Source organism: Metarhizium robertsii (genome assembly GCF_000187425.2).
Source record: "Metarhizium robertsii ARSEF 23 chromosome Unknown MAA_Scf_6, whole genome shotgun sequence".
NCBI lineage: Eukaryota > Fungi > Ascomycota > Sordariomycetes > Hypocreales > Clavicipitaceae > Metarhizium > Metarhizium robertsii.
The window spans coordinates 14,826-29,057 of NW_011942204.1; the positions used below are offsets into that span (position 1 = coordinate 14,826).

General features: G+C 53.4%; 5 protein-coding genes across 5 annotated transcripts; 1 reads left to right on the plus strand and 4 right to left on the minus strand.

The window, feature by feature from the left end:
• Nucleotides 1–2,627: 2,627 nt before the first annotated feature.
• Nucleotides 2,628–3,293, minus strand: MAA_09032 (YhhN family protein; the record flags this gene model as incomplete). Its single annotated transcript, XM_007827030.1, has 1 exon — nt 2,628–3,293. The coding sequence occupies one exon, from the start codon at nt 3,291–3,293 to the stop codon at nt 2,628–2,630; it is 666 nt and encodes a 221-aa protein (XP_007825221.1).
• Nucleotides 3,294–3,834: 541 nt separating this feature from the next.
• MAA_09031 (decarboxylase) lies at nt 3,835–6,153 on the minus strand (the record flags this gene model as incomplete). The annotated part of the gene is made up of 6 exons (XM_007827029.2): nt 3,835–4,380; nt 4,447–4,595; nt 4,674–4,810; nt 4,867–5,075; nt 5,149–5,798; nt 5,973–6,153. 6 exons carry the CDS (start codon nt 6,151–6,153, stop codon nt 3,835–3,837), a joined length of 1,872 nt encoding a protein of 623 aa, XP_007825220.2.
• Nucleotides 6,154–7,476: 1,323 nt separating this feature from the next.
• On the minus strand, nt 7,477–9,498 carry MAA_09030 (Sodium/solute symporter; the record flags this gene model as incomplete). The annotated part of the gene is made up of 4 exons (XM_007827028.1): nt 7,477–8,490; nt 8,562–8,832; nt 8,911–9,111; nt 9,176–9,498. 4 exons carry the CDS (start codon nt 9,496–9,498, stop codon nt 7,477–7,479), a joined length of 1,809 nt encoding a protein of 602 aa, XP_007825219.1.
• A 740-nt stretch (nt 9,499–10,238) lies between these two features.
• On the plus strand, nt 10,239–11,809 carry MAA_09029 (pristinamycin IIA synthase subunit A; the record flags this gene model as incomplete). The annotated part of the gene is made up of 3 exons (XM_007827027.1): nt 10,239–10,451; nt 10,513–10,853; nt 10,909–11,809. The coding sequence occupies 3 exons, from the start codon at nt 10,239–10,241 to the stop codon at nt 11,807–11,809; spliced, it is 1,455 nt and encodes a 484-aa protein (XP_007825218.1).
• A 287-nt stretch (nt 11,810–12,096) lies between these two features.
• MAA_09028 (uncharacterized protein) lies at nt 12,097–13,484 on the minus strand (the record flags this gene model as incomplete). The annotated part of the gene is made up of 4 exons (XM_007827026.1): nt 12,097–12,519; nt 12,595–13,208; nt 13,277–13,391; nt 13,452–13,484. The coding sequence occupies 4 exons, from the start codon at nt 13,482–13,484 to the stop codon at nt 12,097–12,099; spliced, it is 1,185 nt and encodes a 394-aa protein (XP_007825217.1).
• Nucleotides 13,485–14,232: the final 748 nt, after the last annotated feature.

Genomic DNA, 14,232 nt, shown 5'->3' on the forward strand with positions numbered 1-14,232 from the left:
CAGGGGTGTGTCTTGATCAACCCACATTGTCGCATTGCCTGACCGGGTCGACGCAGCCCTGTTCTAGGTGGCCCGCCGCCGTGTTGAATCCCTGGTCGCCAAGAGAGTCACTGTCCACAGTAGTTGACGTCTTTGAGGTAACTATCCAGTGGTGGATGAATCTCGGCCAGTTGCCCTCCTGCCACACTGTGTGAGCTACATGTAATTTGAAGTGACGGCCTGCGGGCCTTGAAACTTGACAGCTACTTCCATGCCACGACATGACGGGTTAAACAACGGACATTTCGAATGGAGCAGAGAATCTCTCTTGTTGGATCGCACTGGCCGCCATGTCGCAAGCTCGAGCCGAATCGGGCACTCAAGAGTCAACAGCATGTACCGAGAGCAGTTCGCTTCCGCGCCCATGTCGACTGGTTGCATGCATTTTCCAAGGCGAAAATGGCATGGCCAACAGCATCATCACTACAACTGCAGACGTTTCGCCAAATGCCACGCTGGAAAACTGGTGCGGCCTGATGCCCACACCCGCTTCAAGGCTCATCGCCCGAGGTCAGGTTCGAGCATCCTGTCCAGCGGACTTTTGTTTTTACTAGTATTTCACGGTGTCTTTATTTTAGACTTTTTTTTAAGTTGGCCGACTAGGGCCGGAGGAATTGGGCAGATGGTCTCGATAATAGACGCCCTTTACAAGACATGCTGCCATGACTGCTGACGCATTTATCCGGCGCCAACCTGGATAGGAATCCCCGCGGGCAGCAATCAAAGGTTCTTCTCTTACCAAGACGTCTCGTCGGAGAGATGGCAGTTTAATGTAGAGCCGACATGCTTCCATGCCACAAGTTTCTTGCACAGAGTAGTGTGCCACTGGCTCCTCCTAGTGGATTGGTCAACTGCTTACCCTGGTTCAAGGAACCTTTGCATCTCTTGGCTGCAACAAGGCCCGTCAGACAAGGCTTTGGCTTATCCAACGGGAGGCACGGGCATTATCCCATTATACAATGGCTTTTTGGAATTCATCGACACCTTCAGTGGCCAACACGATTCTCTCTGCCCGAGTCGACGTGATCTGTAGGATGTTGGACCAGATGTACGTGGACTGCCCTCGTATTGAACCGAGCTTACAGCTTCCCCACGGAGTAAAGTATGCATGCAATAGTCCGGTGTTTTCTTGAGTTGACTTATACCGCAAACCTCCATCATTCGCCATTGCCCCGTCTGGAAGCCCTCCATGTTGGCTTTGACCCTTACTGGAGTCGGTGCAGGCTTAAATGTTCAGCAGACTCCAAAGTCCTCCCGCGTGCAAGGCGCAACATAACTCGTCCGGCTGGTGACCTCGCGTTTCCTCCTCGGTTAATAGAGGTAAATACGTACGAGGGCGATGACGCCCAGTCCTTTACCATGTTATTCGCGGCCCTTCTGTGGCTTGACCTCATCCACGTAGTATTGGCAGGGTTGCAGACAGCAAGTGAGACTGCTCGTCTCGGGCATCCAACAGAATCAACGATTCTTGCTTCTTGGTACTGCCTCTGGATTCGTTCTGTGTAGCAGGTTCAGCTGCACATATTTTCGAACCACAGCAATGTCTTTCAGATACGCCTAACAACCATGTAGTATTGGTAGAATGGGAACCCTTGCGCACACAGCTTATTTACGAGCAAACTGGAAGAGGCTCCGCGACGGCTGGATCCCGCAATTCGCTTCTGACGTTTGTCTATTATTCCGATGGATGTACTTCACGCCAGTCACACCCCGACAGGACCTTGGTTACTCTGTCTTGGCACGGGAACTATCTTGGTAGAAGTCGATATTGCTCTTTTTGGCCTGGGGAATATTGTTCCCCATGGGCACGCCATGGCAACCCACATCGACGGGGTCAAAACCGGCGCAAGCCGGTCCTGTGCAACATCTTGGTGGAGATGGGAGTGGTCTCCAAGTCGTAAACCCCACTGGCAGTAGGTCCAAGACTGCTCGACGTACGGAGTCTACGGACTTTTAGCCGTCATGGGTGCTGGCATCGTCGAAAGATGTACTTGATTCTTTCTGGCTTGAACCAAGGCCCTGTCAAGACCCTCCCCGAGGTTGCTTTGGCAGCAGGAATCCTCAACAAGAAGCAGACAGTAGCGTCTTTGGCTTGCAAAGAAGGCATGACGCACATGTGGCAACTGGTCTCTGGGCAAAGAAAAACAAGCCTTGCCAGGCATCTAATGGTTGCCTCGTTCCAAGACGACTAATACGTTTCGACAGGCTTATGAGCAGCCAAGATTGCTTGAATGAACAGAACTGGACACCGATCCAAGACGCTGGGAGCGCCATCTATATCATTGAAAGTCTATACTGGCACTTTCCGCATCCTATATAGCCCTACGCTGCTGGTTTAAAATGAGCAGATTGCGAAATGGCTTGCCCGAGATCAAAAGGACACGCGGTCATATGGAGGCATAACCTCAAGGCAGCAACTTTTCGTACCCTGGCATCATTTTCTGTACAGTAATGACTGTACTGCCAAGAATAATCCAGAAGAGTATTGACCAGCACATCAAAGGCTAAAGAAAGTAACCAGGTTTTTATAATAATGTCCTTCAACATCAGCCTCGGCGACAGGTTGCTGCAATAAGAACGTCTGGTGGTTACCTGAGCTGGTTGACCCAGTCCCATCCATCGACAAGCCCAGCGGCAATCAGCAGCTGGCCAGTGTAGTAAAGAATCCAAACAATGTGCTGCATCAATCCCCGATATCTCGAGTCCTTGGGCATCAAAAACTCGTCGGTAGCAAGGACGCTATCCGAAATGGCAAACAGGACGGCCCCCAAAACCACCTGGTCATTGTCCACGGTGAGGACAGAGAGCACCATGATCAAGATGACAGTCGAGTATAATGCAATGGGGATTTGCAGAGATTTCGAAACGTTGGGCATCAGCGCGAAGCTCATGAATGGCGCAAGCAGCAGCATTCCTCCCGCCAGGCCCAGGCGCTGCACGTCACGCAGGACAAAGTCGATGCCATTGCCAATGCCCGCAAAGAGCGAGGCGTAGAAGACATGGGCAACGAGAAAGCTGGCCAGTCCCCGGAAAAACGCTTCGTCGCCTGGCCAGGCCAGAAAAGCGTCGCCCAGTGACCCGAGCGCGAGGGCCGGGACGAGTTGCCAATGCCGGCTTTGCGTCCCGGCAAATACGGCGAGGAGCGCGGTGGCTGTTGTTTTGAAGGCCATGCGCGAGTGCGACGGCTCGGACCGGAGATGGATGCCGTAAAGGACAGATGACCCCAGTGACATGGCCAGCACGGCATTGTCCATGGTTGGCGCTGTAATTGCAGCCGTTGCCATGCCGACTTTCGAGATGCTTGCCAAGGGCCTCTGACTGTGTCATGAGAAGGAGTGGCGCGGATGCTGTCCAAGGGCGGGCGGATGTCCCAGACTCACGGGACAGCACCATGAAAGAGGGAGATGGAATACCTGGAACAACATGGAGTCACAGTGGCCGCTGCATCTTTTTCTCATTGAACCGAACTGCTCTTTCACGTGGTTGTGGATATCGTGAGTGTCCACCTCGGTTCATCCTGTCTCACGCGAGCTGCCGGTGCAAGCCACAGGCGTCTTTAATAGTCGATACTACATACATGTATGTACGTACCTACACGGATTCACAGTCTGCGGCAAATGGCAGATTTTGTGTACAAGATGGCCACAAAGTCAACAACCAGGGATGAACAACCACTGCTCCTCACGATCAAAGCGCAATCATGTGGTTCCAAAAGCTCCAAGTAAAAGGGTATAATACACAAATCCCACGGCAAGTACATGCCGTTCTATAAAGTCCACATCAAAGAGCAACAAATCACACGCTAGAGTTCACCTTCACAGCTGGATACGATTTATCCGATGCAGTCTCGGCATCAAGTAGGAAGGACCCAGAAGCGCCACCCTTAATCGTCGTGGTGAGGCCGTCGGGTAGTGACTCGTTGGATAACTGCCGAGCGTGATGATTGGTAACTGGCTCGGAGCTAATCTGCACATCATGACGCTGGTAGATGCGCAGCGAGATGCCTTGTCCTTTCGTAATCTCCTCCTGGCTGCCTGCCAAGTCGCCATCATTTGCGTCGCCCTGTCTGATGTAGCTGCGATTCGCCGTGCGGCCGTGAGCTTGGCCGTGAGCTTGGCCGTGGGATCGCAAAGTTGAACTGGGTTGACAGCTTCGGGTCTTGGACGAGTACTCGCTATTGTCGAACGATCGCAGATGGAAGAGACGTCGGAAGACGGTCCACGTAAGCGGAAGATTGGCAACGATGATGGCAGTGGACGATTCCCGAATGTACCAAAACGTCCATGCGGATCCAAACGGCTCATTGAAGCTGTAAAATTTGTTGAGAATCGCCGACAGAATCTACCAGACAAGACATGTTAGCCAACAACGGCCCGTCTTTCAGAAATGCCAGAGGGTCCTGCGTACCGTAAATCCGCCCAATGCAAAAACGCCAACCAAGATCAGTTTCTTCCTCCACTTCAGCCGTGATTGTAGGAAGATGGGCATCGGTATGAGAATTATCATGATGTCGGATGAGATGTTGAGCACAGCGTTGGTTATGAGATGGTTTGTCGCTGCAGAACATTGTGCTGAAAACGATGCGGTTACTATGACTGGGTGCCGGCATGACGGGAACCAGAGCAAAGACTCACTGGAATCGGGAGGCACTGCCCAGTATTGAGAGAAGGGCCTGCACCAAACTCCCAAATACAATATCTCCATCAAGACGAAGCCAAAGGCGACATAGCAAGCCACAATCTTGACCACCAGGTTGCCCTTTAAACTCAATCTATCATGAGCGTTAGCTACACCGGGTTGCCAGCTGCATGTAGAGCCAGAACCTACGTGAGACGATGGTACATGAGCAGCAGGCAAGCCTTGACCAGCCAAATGGTCACGCACTGCATCTGTTCTGCTAAAAGCACCATCTTGGACCCAAACTGGCGTTGCCTGATGTCTTCTGGTGATAGCGACGCCGGGTGGTTGGGATCGATCAGGTTACTATTCGTAGTTGCTATCATGTTGGTCGCGATAATGAGGACCGTATCGGTGCACTAGATGAGAATCCAGCAAACATCAGCCACGGCATCGGGGTCATGTGCAGTACGTGGAACACGCCAAACGTACCATGGCCATGACCATGAGGAAGTCGTCTAGTTTGAGCTTTTTTACGGAGCCCCTCAGAAGAACCTGCGATGCCCTAGGTGGCCTGTTAGAACAACAACAGTCGACATGAACGTGGCTGGCTCGACAGCAGAGAGATTCAACAAGACCAACATTCTGGTGGCCACGACCAACCACGTCAGTCCGTACCAGGACCATGATTCCGCCGCTAGACTCGACATGATGCTGGTTGGAGACGCATCTACGTCTTACGAGGTCATATGGGGGGCTACCCAAAGGATTCCCAAACTGGGATCGAGGACGGAGAATTGGCCCTTGGTGCGCATATATGAAGAAACAACAAGGTGGGTTGTGCGACGTTGAGCCACCACCAGTAAAGTACCAGACTCGACCGGACGTGATGCCAAGCGCTTCCCACCGGAACTCAGGGGGGGTGAAGAACGAGGGCCCACGAGGACGGCGATCTTGGAACTGTTCTTGGCCGTTTCGGGACTCATTTAGACGGGTGATTTTGGTGTCAATACCGAGGACCCCTCGCAGTCTAGCGCCGTCAGGATTTTGGCTCGTTGGGCGCAGCCAATCGAGGATGCCGGTATGACACGAGGAGTAGTTGGTAGTATTGAATACCAACTTGACGGCTCGGTGTCGTTTGACTACAACAAACACCAGCCATGTTATCATTGACGTCTATACAGAGCTACCCCGGATCCACGATGGCGCAAATTGGACCCATCCCCCCTTTGGATCGCACCGGAAGGCCCTGCGTCCCGCGTCCCGTCCCACGATTCACGATGGTGCACATGTGTTGTTCGTCAAGCAAAACCCACATGCCACCTCTACACGGGGCGGTGAAACACGATGTTCGTCCTCGGCGGGCCGTGTGAGCTTTCCCAACGTCTTGGTACTCCTCAGCCTAGGCTCGTCTACCGCATGATTGTCCGGGTAGCCAATTCCATGCGGCAAACTAGTCGACGCGGCATCACGGAGCCCATGGTCGAGAGAAACCATGGTACTGGCAAGTGCGACAGTCGTTGAGTCATGTTGGCGGGGCGAGCGATATGCTGTCCGTTGCGCCGGCAGGGGGTTCAGTGGCTTCCACGGAACATTTGAGGACATTGGCCTGTAGACGACGTCAGCTCCTTTCAGCCCAGCGTTCTGGGATGGCGCAAGAAGTCATGGTTGGTTGTGAAGAGCCGGGGTGAGGGCGATGGGCGGACCTTGTCCATATCTACGCCCATGTCGATCGAGTTTGGCCGGTGCAACGTGTTGGTATGAGACGCCTTGACCATCAAAGGCAGAACGAGTGTCTATGGAAAGGTAACTGCATGCTCTAAACTATGAGGTGCATCCATGGTTTCAAATGCTAACCAAGCATGTAAACAGGCGTCTGGTATCGAGAACCGATGGAGAGGAACAGCTTTGGAGTACTACTTGGTCATGTTAGAGTCATGGCCTTGATGCTGCAGTCTACATGAATACATGCACTAGAACAACTAGTAAAAAATAGATCCAAGCCAAAATTCTGTAATGGCGCCTCTTCAACTGTCCGCTATTCCAGAAATGGCCATTTGACACCTGTCAGCATTCTAAAACACGCACGGAATATTCGGAACAACCGAGCATGTGTTGAGCGGGAGAGCGGCCGGAGGCAGCCACATTCTACGGCTACAACATTGTATTGCCACATGCAAGTACAAAGAGACATCCAGAGAAGCCACTTTCCGTTGACCTTGGCCATTAGTTCAAACCAGAAGTGGATCTTGTCAAGGTTCATCTAAAACCGCTCACATTCGCCGCCACCGAGGACGGGTTGGCTGGCAAGCTGGGTTCTAGAAGACGAAGTTTCCCGCCAAAATTCACTCCTCGAATGCCACCAATTCATCTCATATCGAGCTGTGGAGCCCTAATAACAGCGTCTTCGACTTCTCAGCAGGTTGGAACCTCCAATTTACCCCTTGGAGCCAACCAGACCCTGTCCAAATCAGCCACCAACGCCCGAGTCACTTAGCCGGACGAGGCACACGAACCGACCGGATCAATTGATGCTGGCAAAGGAGCATTCCAGCTGCGGGTGAAAATCACCATGTAGTTCAGCTCCTGGCCCGTCCTGGGCAAAGTCCACGATAGACTTGGCTCAATTGTCCCCAGCCATCAATAATGGGGTAAAAGCCGGCAACGAGCATGGTCCCCCAGACCCAAATGATTGATACAACTACCCATGCTACAAAGAATGACCGGCTGAAAACGTAATTTGCCGCATACATGGGCAAAGGCCTAACATACTCCGGTGTTAGTCAATGTTATGAGGTATGTACTACATGTATTTGCGACTCACCAGAGAACCCAGTGTCCCAGAAATGTGGCCAAGCTCCAGACTGCTGCAATCGTTCCCCAGCGTTTCAGCTTGGCCTTGTCGGCGGCATAGCTCTGAATGTATTCATCGTGCGTCTTTTGCTCATTTTTGTCCGACTCTGATACATCGGCCACACTTGTCGATGAGGCGGTAAAGGCCAGTCTTTCGTTCCGGAAGGAAGCCCAGTCAAAATTGTCCGGCCTAATGATGGTGACAACGACCGAGTACAAGGCTGGACTGAAGGCAGAGGCGACTGTTCCATAGACGCAAGGCAACGTCTGCCCGGTCGTGGCCACGCTGATTTCTCCATAGAGGGCCGCCGCTGAACCCAGCCACACGCCGATGCCAGTTGCCATTCCTAATATTGGCGAGCTTATGGCAGCCAGCTTGGATTGGCGTTTCCACAGAATGGTGAATACGGTTGGGACGATTCCGGGGCAGGTCAATACACCAAGCATGTATAGAGTCCAGCCAAGATCCACGTTGCCGTAATGCAGTGCTGTCGAGAAAGCCGCCGAGAAGATGCCAAACGCAACAACGCCTATATGGGTCCATCGGATGGCGTCGCTGTCTTTGGCAGCCTTGTTGAAGTATTGCCGGTATATGTCGAAACTAATGATGGAGGAAACCGAGATGACTTGGGCACTGATGGTTGACGTAACCGCCATGAAGGTGATCAACACCACGGCAACGGCACCGCCCTTGCCCGCGATGGCGACGGCGGCATACGGAAGAACTAGACCATTGGAGACTTCTGTAGGGGACAGGCGTCGAGGGAACGTTGGGAAGCGCTCCGTATCCTCTAGACTCAGCGCTGCGAAGCTCATAATGGTCCCGAGACACCACGGGATGGCAAAGTATGCGATTCCTCCGACAATGTACCCAGGAACTACGGCGTGCGGCGCAGCACTGAATGCCTTTGCAAAGAAGCCCGTGTCCATGATGACAAGTCCAAAGTTGGCCAGAATGTGAATGATGCCAAATAGAATAGCCTATCGTGTCCCGCCGGTTAGTTACTTTGCAAACCACGCGTTGCTGTCGTCGGCGCCTTCAGTAAACGTACCCCTTTACTCGTCATGGTAAGATATGACCCGTCTCGATTACCGTCAACGGGATGGATTTGGCCAGCCTTGGCGATGATATCGAACATATCTTGCGGCGACCCAATCTCAGGAACCAAGAATACCTTGATTGTAAAAAAGCAAACAAGTATTGTGATGACAAACGTGTGGAAATAATCGGTTAAAAAGGTTGCCTTGATGCCTCCGACAAACGTGTACAACACAACCCCAACGGGCAATAGAAACGTGGCAGCAATGATATGCATTCCGGTACTAGACAATCAGAGTGCTGTTAGAGCTTTGAAGCTGCACGTTTCAGGGCGGCACGTTTGAACATTCACCGGCACTCACAGAGCGGAAATGGCGGCACTGGCACCGAGAAGCATATTTGCTACAGCAATGATGTTGTTGATCAAGCACAGCACAATCCAGACCACATGGCCCTGCGTGCCATATCTGATTCTGACAATTTCTAATAACGTATGAGCCTCTGGCACTCGGAGTTTGCAGGCGATGCCGAGCAAGGAGAAGAAGACAATCATGGGCGAGCAGCTATAGAGCGGTTAGTCTGATGACGATTGTGCAACCCGAGGCCATCTCTACACGCGGGACTCACCCTGCGGCAAACCAAAAGGGACCGGCAACGCCAAAGTTGTAGCCCACAAGAGTGCTTCCAAGCATCGCTGTACTCCAAAGCCAAGACGAAATGACGGCTGATGCTGTTAGTCCTGTGCCGACTGTGCGATTGGCCGTCATGAACATTTCTGTTTTATTGTTATCTTCCCCCGCAGTCTTCTTCAATACACGAGTTATTGCCATCATGATGAGTGCGATCAAAAAGCCAATCACGATGACAATAACGTAGCCGGCAGCTTGTGGCAGGGGCGGCTCGACAATGCTGCCGCTATCACCGACGCCATCTCTCCTTGATGGAAGCATGGTTTTATGGCTTCCAGGCGGATTCAAGAGACGAGAAAGCCGAAAAGAAAAGCCTGCAGATTTGCTACCGCGGCACTCGACCGATAGATGGCAGGATTGTGAATATTTGGGATATGCTGAGCGACAGATGGACCTACCCTACCACGGACAGGGCTCCGGACCCCTTCTTTCAGTTGCCAACGGGATACATTGCTATATATGCTCGTTTGCAAATGGGCACTTTCCTTTACTAGACGCATTGATGCTACAAGAAGTACTCTCCCAGCATGACCTCTTGTCCTAATTGCGCGATATCGGCTAGTCCAGGCATGAGATGTATTGTTTCAGCCGTGATTGCGTTGCCGAAACTAGGAGCCGTGGGCTACGAATAATTATCTTGAAAGCAGGCTAATTAGCATAAATAACATTTAGAGTAAACCTGGCTACGCATTCTTGGCAAATGTGAATGCCGTGATTTGACCAAATGTGCAGAATGATTGGCCAGGACTACTTGGCCTTGAGTGCAATGACGCGGTAGTCGTGATCGATGGCGCAATCTGGTGAAGCGACAACGTGATGCAAGTGATCGGACACGGCGCGACGTGGACGGCACGGCCCAATGGAAATCTAGCAAGAATATCATGTCGGGTTCTACTTAAAAACCAGACTGTACAACCCTCGATCTTGTCTGTTGGGCCACATGCAGTCACTCGATTTACCGCCCCAAGCAATTGCCAACCACGGCAACGCATCATCGCAACATGGCAGACTTGGATGCGAGTTTGGCTAGCTCACCAAAGAAGAAACTCATCCTTCATGCCTTTGTGGAGTCTTGCAGTGGCCACCAATCTCCCGGGCTGTGGCAACACCCAGACGATAGATCGTCAAACTTCAACAATGTGTCGCATTGGGTCGAACTTGCAAAGCTCCTCGAAAAGGGCAAGTTCCACGGCATATTCATAGCCGACGTACTGGTCAGTTGCCTCCATGTTTCCTACATGGTCTCTTGTTGCCCACTAACTGTTTGTCCGTCAGGGATCCTACGATGTTTACAAAGGCCCAAAGAATCCCGACCCTGCAGTCGTATCCGGAGCCCAATGGCCTGTGAATGAGCCACTCGCAGTTGTTCCCGCCATGGCAGCGGCGACAAAGAGCATTGGCTTTGGGGTAACCGTAGCTACTACCTACGAACAACCCTATCACCTGGCCCGGCGCCTAAGCACCGTCGACCATCTCACCGGCGGACGCCTGGGATGGAACATTGTGACGGGCTATCTCGATTCTGCGGCTCGAAATCTCGGATTCACCGAACAGCCGCCGCACGACGAGCGATACGCCATAGCAGAGGAATACGTCGACGTCACCTACAAACTCTGGTACGCCATGCCGAAACAGCAACCAGACATCATGGCCAGTGCTAATTGTACCCAGGCAAGCCTCATGGCGGGACGATGCAGTCAAGCTCGACCCCAAAACCAGAGTATACACTGATCCGTCGCTCGTCCGAACCATCAACCACGCGGGCAAGTACTTCACCGTACCAGGGCCGCACATCTGCCAGCCATCGCCTCAGCGAACGCCCCTGATCCTACAGGCAGGCACGTCGAGCGCCGGCAAGGCCTTTGCGGCCAAGAACGCCGAGGCCATCTTTGTCGCCGGCCACAGCCCGTCAACAATCGCCAAGAACATTGCCGACATTCGCCAGCAGGCAAAGACGCAGTACAACCGCGACCCCCGCTCCATCAAGTTCCTGACGCTCTTCTGCCCGGTGCTCGGGAAGACGCAGCAGGAAGCCGAAGCCAAGTACCGCGAGTACCTGAGCCACGGGTCCGAGGACGGCGCGCTGGCGCTCTTTGGCGGCTGGACGGGCATCGACCTCGCCAAGTACGGCGACGACGAGGAGCTGCGGCACGTCGAGTCGAATGCCATTCGCTCGGCCGTCGACGCGTGGTCCAAGTCGACGCCTGAAGTGCCCAAATGGACCAAGCACACCGTCGCAAACCACATCAAGATAGGCGGGCTCGGGGCCACCGTCGTGGGCACCCCCGACAGGGTGGCCGACGAGATGGAGAGGTGGGTGGCCGAGGCTGACGTGGACGGGTTCAACCTGGCGTATGCCATTCTCCCGGGGTCGTTTGAGGACATTATTGAGCTTCTGCTGCCGGTTCTGCGCCAACGGGGCTTGTTCTGGGACGACTACGCCGTGGAGGGCGGCACGTACCGAGAGAATCTGTCCGGGGAGGCTGGGCAGAGGATTCCAAGGGAGGACCATCCGGCGAGCAGGTACCACTGGAAATCTGGGGATCAGCCGGCTCTTACGGGGCAAAAGTAGGCGGGATTCGCATTCGTGCTGGCCAACAAGATGCATCTCTGTGCGGGTCTTGTATATCTTACTCGTGGTTGTCAGGGTGCTCTACGCCCGTTTGTGTCGAGCGGCATCGGTCAATGGATCCCAAAAAAGTACATATTCTAATGATTAAAAAAAAAAATAAGGCTTCGCTCAAATGTCCGCAATGTAAGCGCCCTCTCCGCAGCAAACAAAGCCCGGTTCTATCCATATATATACTACATCGTCCACAGAGCCGGGCCCTCTGTGCACAAATCATGCGCCGGCATTGTCTACAAGTAAAGTCGTAGCCCTGCCATGCTCGCCAAGATTATGTAAATGTGAGAAATTGCAACGTGGTCGGCGGCATTGCCCTTTTTCGGAGCGGCTTCATTCGCATTGGTATTCTTTGTGCCGGGGGTAGCAGAGGGCGTCTTGTCGGCCGCCTGCTCCGTCGACGTCGCCGACATGGACGTGGTGGTGGTAGATGTTGGCGCCTGCGTAGTTGACGCGGTTGCGCTCGCAGCCTTGCCAAACGGGGCAATGATGCACTGCTTCATCAATTTGTTGTCGGTCCAGGCATCGCCGGATCGCGAGGGCGTCAGGGTAAGCACATATGTGTCGTCGAATCCGCCTGCCCCCCAGCCAACAAAGCCAACGAGAACGTCGTCATTCTCGGCAATGAAGTCGTTTTGTTCACAGAATTTAGTCATGCACTTGAGACTTGTCAGTAGTGGCGCGCAACTTGCAAACAGCGACATCAATGGTCAGCCGTGGCTACATGCACTTACAGATTGGTCCATGGACGCGCCAGACTCGGACACGAGAGCGAGGCGCTTGTTCTTGCGCAGCCACTCTGCAATGGTTTTGAAGCCGGCCACATTGTTGGTGGTGCACTCGGCATGGGTGCCCGAGTTGTTGATGTCCAAGTACTTGTGCAGATCAAGCAGCAAGTTGTCGGTTGAGCCGTCGGGGTTCGTAATCGCGGCGAGGGCCTCGGCACTTCCCGTAGACACAAATGTCTCGGCGCTGGCAAAGTTGGTTCCGGGGAGGAGGATGAGCTGCGACGTGGCGCCGGCCTTTCGGATTGCCGTCACGGCCGCCTGGCAGCTCTTGGCCCACATCTTGATGTCCAGGTCGTGCGGTTCATTCATGAGGCCGAAGATGATCTTGTCGCTCTTGGCGTAGTACGTCGCGAGCTGCTTCCACAAGCCGGCGAAGACGTCGTCGCTCGGGCCCCCCTGGCCAATGATTCCGCCGTCGTACCGCGCAAAGTTGTGCAGGTCGAGCATGCAGTATGCGCCGGTATCCAGACAAGCCTGAACCAGCTTGTCGAAATTGCCGAAATTGATCTTGTCCAACCCGCCCGAGGGCTGACCCGCCGTGATGTATTGCCAGCTCATTGCTTCGCCGCCAGTGCATTAGCAAAGCAGGGCTGAAGAGACGGACTCGATTCATGCACGGGACACTTACAGAGTCGAAATGTGTTCATGCCATCATCGTCCACAAAGTGCTTCATCTGACCAGCAGAGTCGGCGCCGCCCAGGGATGCAAGGGGCACTTGGACGTGGTCGCCGGGACATGAGCCCTGTCCTCCACGGTCAGTCATGAGCCACTGTCATCAAATTGTCGGCTCGTGTTGCCTTACATCAATGTCGCAGCCAAAGTCTATACCAGCCATGGCAACCCCCTGGTCTTGTAGGTTAGTTGAGAAGAGACGCCGTTTGTCAATAATAAAGACTTGCTGTCCTCGCTCACAGAGGATCAAACATACCAAGTACTTCAACTTGCCCACGACCCCCGTCGACATGGCCAACAGGCCCGAGAGCCATGCGCGCCTACGCATCCTTTAACCGCCAACCAAGTCGCGCGAGTCCAAGATGAACGAGTGAAGGTGACGCAACCCAATGAGTGACAGCTCGCGGCAGCTCGGCGGCAGCGCTTCGGTACTACTACTCCGTAATGCTGGGCAACTCGCTCGCGGAGGTTCGATCCAGTGACGTAAACCTAGGGCGAAGCGTTTTGGCGCCGGTCAAAGGTCTATTCCCATTGTCGGAAACCACAAGAAACAATCAAAACGAGACAATGGCCAACAACGAGTGCAAGGGTAAAAATCACGCTCAAAAACGGCGGCAAGGATTCAAGAGAAGGGGTCGACAGCCCATTTATTCACCAAAAGGCCACTGAAAGCACGGAGCCGACGGATTGCCCTCTTGTCTTTCAACTAGGGCGTCGACCTTCGTATTTTATAAATAACTCGACGCTACGAGTGTCATTTTGGACCCAATAAATAAAGCCGTCTGACAGCTAGCGCTGGGCAACGGCGATGCCAGAGTGCCAATCACAGAGACACGGAGTCAAGATCCAGCGCCACGTCAGATGGTGGGCCAACTTGAATCCATCAATGTACCAGGAGGAAGAAGCGTCTC